Genomic DNA, 18,561 nt, shown 5'->3' with positions numbered 1-18,561 from the left:
TGGGTCTCCTTAAGGAGTTTGTTGGTAAAAGTAAAACAGCTAAAATTCTGTCATCACTAAAATAATTACTATCATTTTTGACAATTTTCTATTCACAGACAGCTACATGAACAACACATAAAAATACCGAAAACAAAAAATTAAAACAGGAACCATGAAATATTATATTCCCATCTGTATTAATTTAAATCTATTAGACTTTGTACATGTACTCTGCAGACAAATTCCTAGGGTTCAAATTCCTGCTCACCAATTTACCTCCTGAGTGCCTCTGTTTCTTCATTGGTAAAACACAGATAATATTAGAACCTACCTTACAGGTGTGCTGGAGGGATTATATGAGTCAATATATGTAAAGATCTTAGAACTGTGTGTAGCACATAGAAATGCTATATATATAAGTTTTCTAATTTTCATTTAAAAATTCTACTAAAAATGAAGGAAACTGAAGTAATGACTGATTTAAGATAAGACACTGCTTGAAGCACATATTCCTCATAATTGGTTTGGTTTATAATATTAAGATATACTTGTTGCACTAAAACAGTTTTAGATGGCAGAAAAGCCTTTTTAAATCTAAAAGGAATGTACATATATAGTTTAATAAACCATAAAGAAATATAACCTGCAATGACTGGTGGTGATACTTGAGTTGTCTGTCCTGTAACTGCTTTACTATTAATTGGTTTTGCAAAGATCAGCTTCGTGATTACTGGACCAGAGGTTGGTGTTCGAGGCTTCTTAGCAATCTGAAACATATAAATAACTATGAAGACCATTTGTTTCTATAAAATACCTATTCAATTAAACAGAAGATTGAAAATAAAAATATTTGTGAAATCAACTCATCCAGCAAGAAATATCTAAGTGCTAATGTTTAAAAACATTTAACTTATTGAAATGCAGCCATTCATTGAAATATTAATATGATCCCATCCTTAAGCCCAAACACATTAATACCTTTGTATTTTATTATTAATCCTTATTTTAGTGTTTGGGATACATGCATGTGATAAGAACCAAATTTTTTTTAATAATATAAAACAGAATACTATGGCATAACAATACTCTTTCAAAATAACAAATTAGTCAATAATAAAACACAGTTTTTATGAAAGTATAGTGCAAATGAAGTCATCTATAAATACTACATTGGTGCCTTAAAGAAAAATATAAATACATATTAAAGATAAATTTATTATTAGATTTTCAACTTAAGACCTATACAGCAGGAGCAGATAAAAGAAGACCTGATGAAGTTAATCCCCCAGGGTACAAACAGACAAGTTTGTAGAGCAAAGGCTATTCTAGAGGCAAAAGTTCTGAAACATTATTTACTATAGCATAATTCCTTGAAGAAAGGTTCTATATTTTACTCATATCTGATCTGAATTTATATATTGGCACACTGTTGACTTGAACTAAAATTCTTCCACAAGTCAAGGAAAGTAGAGTTACCAATATTTTCAAATTGAAATTAGCAAAGCATGCAAAGAAAGCACTTTCTCTAAAAGTCAGAAGTGGACATTACTGTGGCAAAAAACATAGACTTTTAGAGTAGGAAGGACGTTAACTAAAAATTATATCCTGAGGCCCCCCCCCCCACAGTACTAATTATTATTGGAAATAACTTTCAAATGAGTTCAACCAACATAAATGATAGAAATACACCTGAAGCTGTAACAGATCATAGACTTAGCTAAATATTAACTCTCTGTACTCAAATTATAAATTAAACTAACATTTTTCTTAACTTCAGAATATACAACTTTTTTGCACTCAGAATATATTACTGCAAAACAAGATACAAATGAAAGATATTTCATTTTTAATAACAAAACAGAGGTCCATTACTGTATTTTAAAAAACACAGCTTGCAAAATATTACATAACCCCAAATAAACTCATAATTGTCCTTTTTAAAAGCTGATGCTACTTAGGAAAACATAAAAGGAAAATGTTTCCCAAGTACATTTACATGTTTAAAATTCAACTTAGAATTTCACCTATCTAACTCAGTATTATTGATCACAACAGATACAAGTATTGATGTTCATAGAAATCCATATCTAACAATAAAGTAACCTGTGCTATAAAAATCAGGAACCCAAAGTATTTCCCCATTTTCAACTATTTTAACAATCATATCAAGAAAAACAAGCAATTTAACCAAAAGCACATTAATTATTCAAATGTACAAGCTTATCTTGCCCTTGAAGTTGTTTCTTTAGCAGAGCACTGGTGAAGATAATTTACAATCCCACTAGGAGCCATGAATTTTTACATTATGAATTTCAAAGTACTCTAGAACAAAGTAAAATAAAGCAGAAAGAATATTTTTAACAAGTTATCTAATGAGGAAATTAAGACAAAAATAAATCAAAAAAAGAAATATGTCATCAATACAGGTCGGCAATTTCTGGCACTGTGTTGGGTAGATTCAGGAGCTAGTAAGGAATCATGGTGTTTCAGACTGCCAGATATTTACTACTCTTATATACTACGAACATGAAACATGAGAAAGTGTTTATATATCTGTAATTACACGTAACTAACTATAACTCTGTTACTGCCTCAGCCCTCAACTGCCTCCTCTTTCCTATATTTTTCAAGATGGGTCTCCTACTTCCACTCTTAGCTGCTGTCCATAATCTAATATCAATACTCTGATTAAACTTAAGATAATGCATAAGGATGTCTAGGAAAAAAAGCCAGAGAATCATGTACACTTTGTAATACTAAAATCAAATATTCTGGAGCCTAAAAAAGGAAAAATATAGCTATGTAGTTTTTTATTTCTCTTTTCCGCCCTGTGCTTTAGAGCCCTTTAAGTTTCTTCAGAGTTGGAAAGATCTGAGTTGCCTAAAAATAACACAAGTATAACAATACTCTAAATGGGGTTTGTTTTTTTAAAACAGAATTATTTCTTAAATAAATAGAATCAGGTTTTATAAAATCAACAATAAAAAAAAGTATAAGAATTAGACCCTGTCTTTGCTTTTATTGTCAGCACTTAGAGGATTACAGTACAAAATTAGGGGATGCATGGTGGAGTTATACAGAGAAGAGAGGATTTAACAAATGAATATGAATGCTGAATCATTAAATTGATATCTCTTTTAGTCTCCAGTATTTTAGAACAGCTAGAAGTAAAAACCTAAAATTGTGGAATTGTAACCCATGTCAAATTCTGAAATACGTTCTACAACTAATTGTGGTGATGTGCCTTAAAATTTATAGCTTTTTGTATATATGTTATTTTTTCACAAAAAAAAAAAGCAGGAAAAAAGTCGACTATGATGATAAAAAAATATTTAAGCCCTATAACCTTCTACATTCTGTAGCAGCTAGAAGGAAAAAATTTGAGAGGATCATATGGTAACCCATGACAAACTCTGGGATCTGTTCTGTAACTACTCGTAGAAGGGTGCTTTGAAAACTATTGTTTTTTTTATTTCTTTGCTTCGTATATATGTTATACTATACAATAAAAAAAAAGTTGAAAAAAAAATTAGTAGATACAAGTATACCAGTCATTAAAAGTATATAGTGGTCTCACATATGAAAAAGTGACATTATAGTTTACATTATCAGTTTCTTGTGTACATGGTTCAGAGTTACATTCCCAAAGCCAGATAACTCTGATAAACCAATAAAAACAAATTTCAAAACTGTTAAAAATCAAGCTGAGGAAAAAATGCTTGATAACAATAGTATATCTTATTCAAGAGACCCTCATTAAAAGTAAGAAGTGAAAGAAAGCCCAAGATAAGTGGAGAATGATGAAGAACAAGAAAAAAAAGGTGGTGGGGGGCGGCATTAAGAACATTTAACAGTGGCAGAAGGAACATGGACAAATTGCAAGGTTTGAGAAATCTTACAAAGTTCTTGCATATAATATCCAAGAAAAATAAATTTTGAATTATTTTGCCAATTAGTAACCACAACATTATTTCTAATATCAGCTGAGAGTGGATGCTCCCCAAACTTTCCTATTTCTTTAAGCACTTACATTACTACTTTAACTCATGTCCTCCTTTCTTTAAAGAGGCAACTCTTTCAAACAAGGAATACATTTGTATTCCCTGGTTTCAAGTGGATTATTATTGTCTAAGAGTAGGGGTGACCTAAAAAGGTCTATTTAGACATGAAAATTTGGGAACCATTTAAGAAATGCTCTGGTAAGCCATCTAACATCAGGTCCTAGTCATACTAATAATAGGTACCACTTTGAAATATCCTCAATGTTTTGAGAACTATATAGGGTTAGTTTTACTATATATTTCATCATGATCAAATAGCCATCTTACAGCCAAACTCATAAACTCAAAAAACCTAAGTAACAGCTCCAAAGATCACAGCTACTAAGGAAACATAAAGGCAACTCAAACCCAGTTGGTCAGAATCTAAAGCCTATACGTATCTTTCATCACATGATACTACCTTCTCCTTAATGTAAACATGAGTGATGCCAATGGGCAATAAATCTCAACAGAGACATACAATAGCTAATATGCATACTTCTGACTCCAAGGGTTTCTCAGGGCAGCAAAGTTTTCCTAGCTTTCAGTCATTCATAAACTAAAAATTTCTGTCTGAATGATTTTAGGCAGCCCAACAGGAACTCTGGCATCTTTAGACCAGCAAAATATCCTTGTACCACTAAGAATAAAATACATTTTAAAATGAGAAAAAAAACACTATAAATAGACTAATTTGAAATTTAACCAAAATTAAATTTGCTCCAAGTTCTCTGGTAAAAATTTTTATATATTTTCATAAACAATGGACATACAAACTTTTAAAAAAAGTATACAATTACTAAAAGCAACATTCAAAGAATTTAGCAACAACTATGCATTTAACCACCCTATGAACACAACTACGAATCAAATTGTTTATCATGCATTTTAATTAATAAGCCCCCGTTTTTTGTTTGTTAGTTTTTACCTGTACTGTTTTTAACTGTTGGGTCTGTAACACAGAGGGCTGAGTTGTAGTATTAATCAGTTGACTTCCTGGGGTCAATGCTGAGACACCAATGACAGGTTTCACCTCGGGCCTCCCTCCAATGGTAACTACTTTAATTTGCTGCGATGGTAACTTAGCATCTCCTGTCTGGGCCTGAGTTGTAACTTTCTGAGCCTGGGGTAGTTGGCTATGGGGTAGTGCTAAAACAATTGGTGAACCAGACTTGCCCAAAGTTGTTAAAATTAACTTCTGTCCATCTGGCTTAAGGGTCTGATTGCCAAGTTTAAGATCTGATGTCTGTGATACTTTGTTTAAAATAATCTGATTGGCTGAGATAGTCACAGGAGTCTGAGCACCAAGTTTTTGAAGGCCACTTGGAAAAGCTGGTTTCACTGTGGTATTAGAATCTGCTTTAGTAACTGTGGTGTTCACTGCAACTTGGTTAGTGTGGTTACTGTACACTGTGATTGGTTCCGTGGAAATGGGCGTGGCTGTAGAGTCACCAGTAGAACTTATGTTGATAATTTCTTCCAGTTCTGTCTCCATGGGAATTGGGGATGAAACAATAACAGCCTCAATACTATCATCATCCACTAAAGTTATACCAGTGTCCATTATTTCCTCTGGAAGCAAACTATTCACCTCAGCAGGCACCACCTCCATGATCGTTGTCCTGCTAGAAAGTTGATCAGGTGCTGTAATAAAAGTGAAAAATGAATATAAGTTACTGGATTTCAAAACAAATTTTAAAGGAAGAAAAAAATGCAATCAAGAAAATACAAACAATATAAATTTTTTTATTGATGTATAATTGAATGAAAAATACTCCTAATGCTTACTTGGGCTGAATCATTTTAATGCATCTTCAACCTACAAGACTCTAAGTCATATGGGACACAAAACCAGAAGCAAACATTTTTATTCACTCATGTCTCAATCTAAAAGTATACCGTTTTCAGACACTGCTAAGTCACAGGACTGAGCATCCAAGAAACTCCTTTATCTCAATGCCCTCTTATGAAACTTTCAAAATCTTTTACATGTCTGATCTAATTTTTACCTAGTTATGTTTTTTTTTCACTATTGACAAAAGACCGCTGATTCACACAAGGGCATAAGGATTTAAATGTTAACAAATAGTGGAAAATATCTTCAAATCTCCAATGAGCTAGGTCCTAATATGAGAATACTAACACCATTTATAAAATCCACTAAAGACCCAAATTAACATTAAAGGAATATCTAGAGTAATCCATCCAGTGCCTGCAGGTCAAATTGTTTATTTAGTCCAATGTTGATCAATTAACTTCACACCAAGAGAACCTTTATATGGAAAGAAGATTCTCAAATTCTCCTCATTCATTTGAAATGTCAAAAAAAAGGAAACATTTAAGGAGCATACAGCCAGTGCCCATAAAGAAAAAAAATGGTCATAATAATAAAGCAGATAATGGACAAATCAGATATATAATGCCTTTAGCCAAAGGTCAAACAAAACTTCCTTTAAATAAAGGAATCAGTGCCTTTATCCTCACATATTAAAGAGACTATATAATTTTTATGACTGACTAAATAACAATAAGTGTTTACCCAGAAAATATCAACAAGCCACAGGAATCTAATCAGCAATTCTTTCATTTCTCCCTTTTCCTAAATATATAAATGCAACACTCATTCCAAGATGAAGAAAAACAGACTTAAGTATCAAACTATAATTATTAGTATTAACAATACTAATACTGCCAAAATTAACCATCATCATTGAGTGATTACTTATCTACCAGTGATAGCATTATTTTATTTAATTCTCATAACAACCCTATGAGCTAGGTATCTGTCACATTAGACAGCTAAGGAAACTCAAAAAGTTTAAATAATTTGCCTAAGGTCACATAGATAGTAAACTCTAGTTTTTATGATACCAAATTTCATAATTTTAATCACAAAATTACACTGCATTTAAATTTTTTTTTCATGGGCAGGCACAGGGAAACAAACCTGGGTCTCTGGCATGGCAGGTGAGCCACCGTGTTCCACTCTGCATTTAATTTTTACCAATGATACTTAAAAATGGAGAACATATAAGTTTAGTCTTTTACAGTCCATCTCCTACTCCAAACCCCATCCTAGCAACCTCTGATCTGTTCTATCACTATAAATTAGTGATTTATAATAATAGAATTATACATAAAAAGAATAAGCGATTATGTGCTTGTGGCACAGAATTATTACATATTTATGAGAAATTCCCTCAGCATGTTTTTAGAGATTTATTTTTCTTGTTGCATTTACAAATATTCCATTGTTGAATCTAGCACAATCTATTTATCCATTCATCTCTTGATAGACATTTGGATCGTTTCCAGTCTGGAACTATTAGAATAATGCTGCTATTAGCATTCAAATTTTTTATGGACCTGTTTTCATTTCTCTTGATTAAAAATCTAGAAGTGTTAGGGACACTCAAATCAATAGGTCAAGCCCTTGATCTTGAGGCTTGGTCTTGTGAAGCTTATATATGTAGCAAAGCTTAGCCTACCTATAGGTATGCCTAACAGTTACTTCCGGAGGACCTCTTTTGTTGCTCAGATGTAGTCTTTCTTCCTCTAAGACCAACTCTGCAAGTGAAATCATTGCCCTTCCCCCTATGTGGGACATGACACCCAGGGGTGAAAGTCTCCCCAGCACCATGGGAGATGACTTCCAGGAATGAGTCTAGCCCTGTTACCACTGAATCAACAATTCCATCCTGACCAAAAGAGGGAAAAGAAGTATATCTAATAAGGTATCAGTGGTTGAGAGAGTTCAAATAGTGTTGAGAGGCTACTCTGGAGGTCACTCTTATACAAGTTTCATTTAGAAATTGCTATCTACCATTATTTGCCAAACCCCAACCTAAACGATTCCTGTCAATCCTAAAGAATAACTAAGGCATTATCTAAGATTCTACAAAGGCTCCATGTACTAGGGTAACTTTCTAGAAACCTAAACCCTCCAGATAACTCCCTGGATCAGGTAAGTCCTGAAATGCAGAGGGGCCAGCTTCTCCAGAACATCAATTAGTTTCATCCACCTATCCCATATAATCGACAGCCCCTTTCAACATGAGAAAGTTAGAAGGGGCACAGTCTAAATACCCCAAAAGAGTGGGAGAAAGATCAAAGGTGATGGCAGAGTTATACAGACAGGGTAGGGTTTAACAAACAAGTATGACTGCTGAATCATTATATTGATATTTCTTTTAGTCTCCATTATCTTAGAGTAGCTAAAAGTAAAAACTTAAAATTGTGGGATTGTAACCCATACCAAACTCTGAAATCTATTCTAAAACTAATTGCTGTGATGTGCTTTGAAATTTGTTTTTTTGTATATATGTTATTTTTCGCAAAAAGAAAAAAAATGTTTCTTCTAGCCTCCAGTGTTTTAAAGCACCTAGAAGGAAAAATCTGAAATAGTGGGAATGGGAACCCATAATAAACTCTGAAATCTGTTTGTAACTACCTATTGAAGTACACTTTGAAAATCACTGTGTTTTCTTTGTATACATGTTATATTTAACAAAACAAACAAACAAACAAAAACGAAGAAAAAAAAAAACCCTAGAAGTGGAATTTCCAGCTCATGAGGTAAGTTTATTTTCAACTTTGCAAGAAACTGCCAGACTATTTTCCAACTTTGACACAGCCATCAGCAATATATGAGAATTCCAGCTATTCCACATGTCACCAACCATTGGCAATGTCGGTCAGTCTTTTTAGCCATTTTAGTGGATGTGAAATGGTATCTCATTGTGATTTAATTTGCATTTCCCAGATGACTAATGATGCTGAGCATCTTTTCATGTGCTTATTGTCTATCTTCTTTTGTAAAGTGTCTATTAAAGTCTTTTGGCTTTAGAAAAAAAATACCATAAAATCACCAATTACAATAACTTGCACCTCAAAGGAATCACTGGGGTTGTGGGATCCCAAAGCACTTCTCCACATGTGCCTCTTCCTGATTATTATGATCCCCTTTGGCACTTTATGGACATCCACAGTTCAGGCATGTTAAAAACATCAACACCAATCAAACATTCAGCAGTAGAAGTCAAAATACAGTACACAACAAAACCATTCCTGTCAATCCTAAAGAAAACCTGGGCAATTATATAAGAGTCTACAAAGCTTAAATGCACTAGGATAACTATCCAGGAACCTACAACCTCCATATGGGTACCCAGACCAGATAAACCCTGAAATGTAAAGGGGCTAGTCTTTCCAGAACGTTAACTAGTTTCATCCCCCATCCCATATTATTGACATCCCCTTCCAATATGAAAAAGTTAGAATTGGTAAATACCCCTAACGAGTGGGAGAACAAAGATAGTATGGTTTAATAAATGAGTATGATTACTGAATCACTATATTGATATTTCTTTCAATCTCCAGTGTCTTGGAACAGCTAGAAGTAAAATCTAAAAATGTGGAATTGTAACTCATACCAAACTATGAAATCTCTTTTATAATAACCGTTGTGGTATGCCTTAAAATTCATTGCTTTTTTCGTGTATGTGTTAAACAAATATTAAAAAACAGTCAATTCTGATGATAAATGCACAGTTATATAATGATATTGTGAACTACTGATTGTACACTTTGGATGATTGCATAGTACGTGAATATATAATAGATACCAATAAAAAATTTTGAGGGAAAAAAAAAACACGGCACATAAGAATAAAGGTCCCATCCACAAAGTCACAATAGTTTCCCTTCCCTACTGCAAATCTTGCCCAAACCATATCAGTTGAATCTGGACAGATTTCCTGCACAGAACCAGGCTGGACCGTTACTTGGCACCTCTATCCAAAAAGCCATAAAGGTTTGACTCTCTACTCCCGGCAGTTCCCTGGTATATTTAGTACATAGGTATTACCTTTGGACAGAGAGACTTCAATCCAAACCCTATTCATCATTTTCCCTAAAGCTCCTGAAATCAAGGTGTAAGGAGAGGTTGAGGGAGATATAGTAGCTACATACTAGTAAGCAAAGCTTTGCATTTGCTTTCAGTTTGAAGCACCCACCCCTGCAACATAACCAAATGAACCTCTAATCCTTTCCATCCACCCAAAGCTCTCACTGTTTACACCAGTTTTTTCAGCGTTGGGGACTTCTTGACTCAACAGTCAGAGCCACACTGCCTTTCAGTTAGGGCCATGGAATTGAGTGAATAACTAAGTCCCATTCTGGTAACCTGTTTCAATACCCTGTCTCACCACTCAGCCTCTAAATATTTATTAATGGGTAGAGTAAGGGAGACTCTTTCCCTATCACCATCCTTGCCCACCACTTGAATGACATTAATTACCAGAAGTCAGAATCTTTGCATATCCCCAAACCCAGGCTTTCACCCTTTCTCTTTCAGAAAGCCATGTCTCTGTCAGCTCCCCATTCTTGTGGCTAAAACTGTCAAGAACTGCGAAGGGTCTGAGATTTTATATACTACTAGTAAGCTAACAGAACAACCTGTTAACTGCTTTAAGGATATTGGCAGAAGACACAGTAGTCCTGGATCAGAGAAAAAGGACTAATTACTCACAGCACAGCAAGGAACATGAGCATCATGTGTGAATCAGTTCTTCTTTCGCCCTTCCCAAGTTCCACAGGGGTGATGTGGAGGGGTCCAAATACCTGCTGCACACATAGCGAGTTTGCTTTATACTTGGGGAACCCTGAGATTAGGGAACCCAACTCTTTTAAAATGGGCTGTGGCAATCTGCCCTTTGCACAAGGAGAAATGTTTTTATACTGGACAACAGCTAATCTGTCCTTTGCTCCAGCAGGATACCCCTACTCTCCAAGGCTGTCTTACAAACATCCGTAAAAAGATCATTTGGAATAAAAGGGCAGCTGTTTCACTTGCAACAGGTGCAGAAACGTGAAAACCCATGGAGAACTGTCTGCCCACAATATCTCTTTACTCAATTATCTTAGCCAGTTTTGTAGCTCAAGGGTAAAGGCCTTGTACATTTTTTTTTTCTTTGTAGGATTTTAAAATAAATTTTATTTTTATTATATATATGTCTATATAATCATATTTCTTTAGTGCTCTTTATTTTATTTTAAAAAATTAACAAATGAACAAAAACATTCAGAAATATTCCGTTTTACATATATAATCGGTAATTCACAATTATCATCACATAGTTGCATATATATCATCATGATCATTTCTTAGAATATTTACATCAATTCAAAAAAGAAATAAAAAGACAACGGAAAAGAATAAATTTAAAAATATATAAACATCATATTTGCCATTTTCACTATTTTTAAGCATACAGTTCAGTGGCATTAATTAATGTCATTCATTCCCAATACATTTTCATCACCCCTAAAAGAAACAGGAATCAATTAGGCAATAACTCCTCATTTCCCCTTCTCCCAACCTCTGGTAACCTCTAATTGACTTTCTACCTTTATGAATTTGCTTTTTCTAGACATTTCATGTAAATGGAATATATAATATTTATTCTTTTGTGTCTATTGCATTTAGTATAATGTTTTGAAAGTTCATCCACGTTGTAGCAAGTATTAATGCTTTCTCCCTTTTTATTGCTGAATAATTTTTTTATTAATTAAAAAAATTAACACAACATTTAGAAATCATTCCATTCTACATATGCAATCAGTAATTTTTAATATCATCACATAGATGTATGATCATCATTTCTTAGTACATTTGCATCGATTTAGAAAAAGAAATAGCAAGACAACAGAAAAAAATAAAATGATAATATAGAGAAAAAAATAAAAATACAAAATACAAAAAATATATATACAAAAAAACAAACAAACAAAAACTATAGGTCAGATGCAGCTTCATTCAGTGTTTTAACATAATTACATTACAATTAGGTAGTATTGTGCTGTTCATTTTTTAGTTCTTGTATCTAGTCCTGTTGCACAGTCTGCATCCCTTCAGCTCCAATTACCAATTATCTTACCCTGTTTCTAACTCCTGATGGTGTCCGTTACCAATGACATATTCCAAGTTTATTTTCAAATGTCAGTTCACATCAGTGGGACAATACAGTATTTATCCTTTAGTTTTTGGCTAGTCTCACTCAGCATAATGCTCTCTAGGTCCATCCATGTTATTACATGCTTCATAAGTTTATTGTCTTAAAGCTGCATAATGTTCCATCGTATGTATATACCACAGTTTGTTTAGCCACTCGTCTGTTGATGGACATTTTGGCTGTTTCCATCTCTTTGCAATTGTAAATAATGCTGCTATAAACATTGGTGTGCAAATATCCGTCTGTGTATTTGCCCTTAAGTCCTTTGAGTAGATACCTAGCAATGGTATTGCTGGGTCATATGGCAATTCTATATTCAACTTTTGAGGAATCGCCAAACAGCCTTCCACAGTGGTTGCACCATTTGACATTCCCACCAACAGTGGATAAGTGTGCCTCTTTCTCCGCATCCTCTCCAGCACTAGTCATTTTTTGTTTTGTTGATAATGGCCATTCTGGTGGGTGTGAGATGATATCTCATTGTGGTTTTGATTTGCATTTCTCTAATGGCCAGGGACATTGAGCATCTCTTCATGTGCCTTTTGGCCATTTGTATTTCCTCTTCTGAGAGGTGTCTGTTCAAGTCTTTTTCCCATTTTGTAATTCGGCTGGCTGTCTTTTTGTTGTTGAGTTGAAAAATCTCTTTATAAATCCTGGATACTAGACCTTTATCCGATATGTCGTTTTCAAATATTATCTCCCATTGTGTAGGCTGTCTTTCTACTTTCTTGATGAAGTTCTTTGATGCACAAAAGTGTTTAATTTTGAGGAGCTCCCATTTATTTCTTTCTTTCTTCAGTGCTCTTGCTTTAGGTTTAAGGTCCATAAAACCACCTCCAATTGTAAGTTTCATAAGATATCTCCCTACTTTTTCCTCTAACTGTTTTATGGTCTTAGACCTAACGTTTAGATCTTTGATCCATTTTGAGTTAACTTTTGTATAGGGTGTGAGATACGGGTCTTCTTTCATTCTTTTGCATATGGATATCCAGTTCTCTTGGCACCATTTATTGAAGAGACTTTTCTGTCCCAGGTGAGTTGGCTTGACTACCTTATCAAAGATTAAATGTCCATAGATGAGAGGGTCTATATCTAAGCACTCTATTTGATTCCACTGGTCAATATATCTATCTTTATGCCAATACCATGCTGTTTTGACCACTGTGGCTTCATAATACGCCTAAAACTCAGGCAGCATGAGACCTCCAGCTTCGTTTTCCTTCCTCAAGATACTTTTAGCAATTCAGGGCACCCTGCCCTTCCAGATAAATTTGCTTATTGGTTTTTTTATTTCTGAAAAATAAGTTGTTGGGATTTTGATTGGTATTGCATTGAATCGGTAAATCAATTTAGGTAGGATTGACATCTTAACTATATTTAGTCTTCCAATTCATGAACACGGTATGCCCTGCCATCTATTTAGGTCTTCTGTGATTTCTTTTAACAGTTTTTTGTAGTTTTCTTTGCATAGGTCTTTTGTCTCTTTAGTTAAATTTATTCCTAAGTATTTTATTCTTTTAGTTGCAATTGCAAATGGAATTCGTTTCTTGATTTCCCCCTCAGCTTGTTCATTGCTAGTGTATAGAAATGCTACAGATTTTTGAATGTTGATCTTGTAACCTGCTACTTTGCTATACTCATTTATTAGCTCTAGTAGTTTTGTTGTGGATTTTTCCGGGTTTTTGACGTATAGTATCATATCGTCTGCAAACAGTGATAGTTTTACTTCTTCCTTTTCAATTTTGATGCCTTGTATTTCTTTTTCTTGTCTTATTGCTATGGCTAGAACCTCCAACACGATGTTGAATAATAGTGGTGATAATGTACATCCTTGTCTTGTTCCTGATTTCAGGGGGAAAGTTTTCAATTTTTCCCCATTGAGGATGATTATTAGCTGTGGGTTTTTCATACATTCTCTCTATCATTTTAAGGAAGTTCCGTTGTATTCCTATCCTTTGAAGTGTTTTCAACAGGAAAGGATGTTGAATCTTGTCAAATGCCTTCTCTGCATCAATTGAGATGATCATGTGATTTTTCTGCTTTGATTTGTTGATATGGTGTATTACATTAATTGATTTTATTATGTTGAACCATCCTTGCATACCTGGGATGAATCCTACTTGGTCATGATGTATAATTCTTTTAATGTGTTGCTGGATTCGATTTGCTAGAATTTTGTTGAGGATTTTTGCATCTATATTCATTAGAGAGATTGGTCTGTAGTTTTCTTTTTTTGTAATATCTTTGCCTTGTTTTGGTATGAGGGTGATGCTGGCTTTATAGAATGAATTAGGTAGCTTTCCCTCCACTTCGAGTTTTTTGAAGAGTTTGAGCAGAGTTGGTACTAATTCTTTCTGGAATGTTTGGTAGAATTCACATGTGAAGCCATCTGGTCCTGGACTTTTCTTTTTAGAAAGCTTTTGAATGACTAATTCAATTTCTTTACTTGTGATTGGTTTGTTGAGGTCATCTATTTCTTCTTGAGTCAAAGCTGGTTGTTGATGCCTTTCTAGGAACTTATCCATTTCATCTACATTGTTGTATTTATTAGCGTAAAGTTTTTCATAGTATCCTGTTATTACCTACTTTATTTCTGTGAGGTCAGTGGTTATGTCTCTTCTTCCATTTCTGATCTTATTTATTTGCGTCCTCTCTCTTCTTCTTTTTGTCAATCTTGATAAGGGCCCATCAATCTTATTGATTTTCTCATAGAACCAACTTCTGGTCTTACTGATTTTCTCTATTGTTTTCATGTTCTCAATTTCATTAATTTCTGCTCTAATCTTTGTTATTTCTTTCCTTTTGTTTGCTTTGGGGTTAGTTTGCTGTTCTTTCTCCAGTTCTTCCAAGTGGACAGTTAATTCCTGAATTTTAGCCTTTTCTTCTTTTCTGATAGAGGCATTTAGGGCAATAAATTTCCCTCTTAGCAGTGCCTTTGCTGCGTCCCATAGGTTTTGATAGGTTGTGTTTTCATTTTCATTCGCCATGAGATATTTACTAATTTCTCTTGTAATTTCATCCTTGACCCACTTGTTGTTTAAGAGTGTGTTGTTGAGCCTCCACGTATTTGTGAATTTTCTGGCACTCTGCCTATTACTGATTTCCAACTTAATTCCTTTATGATCCGAGAAAGTGTTGTGTATGATTTCAATCTTTTTAAATTTGTTGAGACTTGCTTTGTGACCCAGCATATGGTCTATCTTTGAGAATGATCCATGAGCACTTGAGAAAAAGGTGTATCCTGCTGTTGTGGGATGTTATGTCCTATAAATGTCTGTTAAGTCTAGCTCATTTATTGTAATATTCAATTTCTCTGTTTCTTTATTGATCCTCTGTCTAGATGTTCTGTCCATTGATGATAGTGGCGATTTGAAGTCTCCAACTATTATGGTACATGTGTCTATTTCCCTTTTCAGAAATTGCAGTGTATTCCTCATGTATTTGGGGGCATTCTGATTCGGTGCATAAATATTTATGATTGTTATGTCTTCTTGTTTAATTGTTCCTTTTATTAGTAGATAGTATCCTTCTTTGTCTCTTTTAACCGTTTCACATTTGAAGTCTAATTTATTGGATATTAGTATAGCTACTCCTGCTCTTTTCTGGTTGTTATTTGAATGAAATATCTTTTCCCAACCTTTCACTTTCAACCTATGTTTATCTTTGGGTCTAAGATGTGTTTCCTGTAGACAGCATATAGAAGGATCCTGTTTTTTAATCCATTCTGCCAGTCTATGTCTTTTGATTGGGGGAATTCAGTCCATTAACATTTAGTGTTATTACTGTTTGGATAATACTTTCCTCTACCATTTTGCCTTTTGTATTATATATATCATATATGATTTTCCTTCTTTCTACACTTTTCTCCATACCTCTCTCTTCTGTCTTTTCGTATCTGATTCAAGTGCTCCCTTTAGTATTTCTTGTAGATCTGGTCTCTTGGTCACAAATTCTCTCAGTGTCTTTTCGTCTGAAAATGTTTTAATTTCTCCCTCATTTTTGAAGGACAAGTTTGCTGGATATAGGAGTCTTGGTTGGCAGTTTTTCTCTTTTAGTAATTTAAATATATCATCCCACTGTCTTCTAGCTTCCATGGTTTCTGCTGAAAAATCTACACATAGTCTTACTGGGTTTCCCTTGTATGTGATGGATTGTTTTTCTCTTGCTGCTTTCAAGATCTTCTCTTTCTCTTTGGCCTCTGACATTCTAACTAGTAAGTGTCTTGGAGAACGCCTATTTGGGTCTATTCTCTTTGGGGTGCACTGCATTTCTTGGATCTGTAATTTTAGGTCTTTCATAAGAGTTGGGAAATTTTCAGTGATAATTTCTTCCATTAGTTTTTCTCCTCCTTTTCCCTTCTCTTCTCCTTCTGGGACACCCACAACACGTATATTTGTGCGCTTCATATTATCATTCAATTCCCTGAGCCCCTGTTCAAATTTTTCCATTCTTTTCCCTATAGTTTCTGTTTCTTTTTGGATTTCAGATGTTCCATCCTCCAGTTCACTAATTCAAGCCTCTGTCTCTTTAAATCTACCATTGTAGGTTTCCATTGTTTTTTTCATCTCTTCTACCTTGCCTTTCATTCCCATAAGTTCTGTGATTTGTTTTTTCAGACTTTCCATTTCTTCTTTTTGTTGATCCCATGCCTTCTTCATGTCCTCCCTCAATTTATTGATTTGGTTTTTGAAGAGGTTTTCCATTTCTGTTCGTATATTCAGAATTAGTTGTCTCAGCTCCTGCATCTCATTTGAGCTCTTGGTTTGTTCCTTTGACTGGGCCATATGTTCAGTTTTCCTGGTGTGATTTGTTATTTTTTGCTGGTGTCTGGGCATTTAATCAGATTTCCCTGAGTGTGGGACCCAGCAGGTTGAAAGACTTTCCTGTGAAGTCTCTGGGGTCTGTTTTTCTTATCCTCCCCAGTATGTGGTGCTTGTCTGTCTGCGGGTCCCACCATATTCCTGAATAATTTTGCATTGTATGGATATACCACATTCTATTTCTGTTCAACTGATGTTGGACACTTAGATTGCGTTCACCTTTGGTGTTGTGACTAATGCTGCTGTGAACATTGGCATACAAGTATCTGTTTGAATCCCTGGCTTTCAATTCTATTGGGTATATATTCTTGTAGGAACTTTAATAATCATGGTTTTGTTTTCTTGCAGTATTGCAATAGCCTCTTTTTAAAAATTTTTATTAATTTTTAAAATTAAAAAAAATTACAATAAAGAACCTCAAACATTCTTAATATATGATCATTGCATTCTACATACATAATCAGTAATTCATGATATCATCAAATAGTTGCATATTCATCATCATGATCATTTCTTAGAACATTTGCATCAATTCAGAAAAAGAAATAAAAAGACAACAGAAAAATAAAACGAAAACAGAAAATAAACAAAATTTTACATACCATACCCCTTACCTCTCCCTTTCATTGATCACTAGAATTTCAAACTAAATTTATTTTAACATTAGTTCCGCTATTATTTATTTTAACTCCATATGTTCTACTCGTCTGCTGACAAGGTAGATAAAAGAAGCATCAGACACAACGTTTTCACAATCACACAGTCACACTGTGAAAGCTATATCATTATACAATCATCATCAAGAAACACGGCTATACATTTTCAGGCAGTTCCCTCCAGCCTCTCCATTACATCTCAGATAACAAGGTGATATCTACTTAATGCGTAAGAATACCCTCCAGGATAACTTCTTGACTCTGTTTGGAATCTCTCAGCCATTGACACTTTGTCTGATTTCACTCTTCTCCCTTTTGGTCGAGAAGGTTTTCTCAATCCCTTGATGCTGGGTCTCAGCTCGTTCTAGAGTTTTTCTCAATCCCTTGATGCTGAGTCTCAGCTCATTCCAGGCTTTCTGTCCAACGTTGCCAGGAAGGTCCACACCCCTGGGAGTCACGTCCCACATAGATAGGGGGAGGGTAGTGAATCTGCTTGTTGTGTTGGCTGCAGAGAGAGGCCACATCTGAGCAACAAGAGGTTCTCTTGGGGGTGATTCTTAGGCCTAATTTTAAGTAGGCTTGACCTATCTGTTGTCTGGTTAAGTTTTATATGAACAAACCCCAAGACTTGGGGCTCAGCCTATAGCTTTGGTTGTCCACACTGTTTGTGAGAATATCAAGGATTCAACTTGGGGAGGCTGAATTTTCCCCCGAGCTCAACATTCCCCAAAGGGGACTTTGCAAATACTTTTTTACTCACTGATGAAATCACTCTGAGATTCATCAGGGCATCATTCTGGACAAACCAACAAAATCTCATGTCCTACCCAAGGTTCCCTATACATATGTTGTTCAACCAATTATCTACAGGTGTTATATTAGGAAATGCACTAGTCAAAACATGAATTTTGCACCAAATAAACACTTTTTGCTTCAGTCTCACACATAAGTTGATATTTTAAAATATTAATTACCATCTATTTTTAGCACACTGCAGTAATGACATTCCTTTGTTCTTCCTCATACATAAACATTTTTAAAATTTCTACAT

At 34.5% G+C, this 18,561-nt stretch overlaps 1 protein-coding gene across 10 annotated transcripts in view; it reads right to left on the bottom strand.

Moving 5' to 3' along the window:
- LIN54 (lin-54 DREAM MuvB core complex component) overlaps window positions 1-18,561 on the bottom strand; it is a 126,246-nt gene that overhangs the window by 80,086 nt on the left and 27,599 nt on the right. For 6 of the 10 annotated variants that reach the window (XM_077143008.1, XM_077143010.1, XM_077143012.1 and 3 more), the window contains exons 2-3: window positions 4,951-5,666; window positions 626-749 (exon numbers count right to left, since the gene is read on the bottom strand). In XM_077143008.1, coding sequence (XP_076999123.1) covers window positions 626-749; window positions 4,951-5,634 — 808 coding nt within the window. In that variant the 5' untranslated portion in view covers window positions 5,635-5,666. The remainder of the gene's footprint in view (window positions 1-625; window positions 750-4,950; window positions 5,667-18,561) is intronic. The other 4 variants (XM_077143014.1, XM_077143013.1, XM_077143015.1 and 1 more) reach the window with 1 other exon arrangement.

The sequence above is a fragment of the Tamandua tetradactyla genome, chromosome 24 (assembly GCF_023851605.1).
Source record: "Tamandua tetradactyla isolate mTamTet1 chromosome 24, mTamTet1.pri, whole genome shotgun sequence".
Taxonomy (NCBI): Eukaryota; Metazoa; Chordata; class Mammalia; order Pilosa; family Myrmecophagidae; genus Tamandua; species Tamandua tetradactyla.
This window is presented reverse-complemented; position numbering and strand designations above follow the sequence as displayed.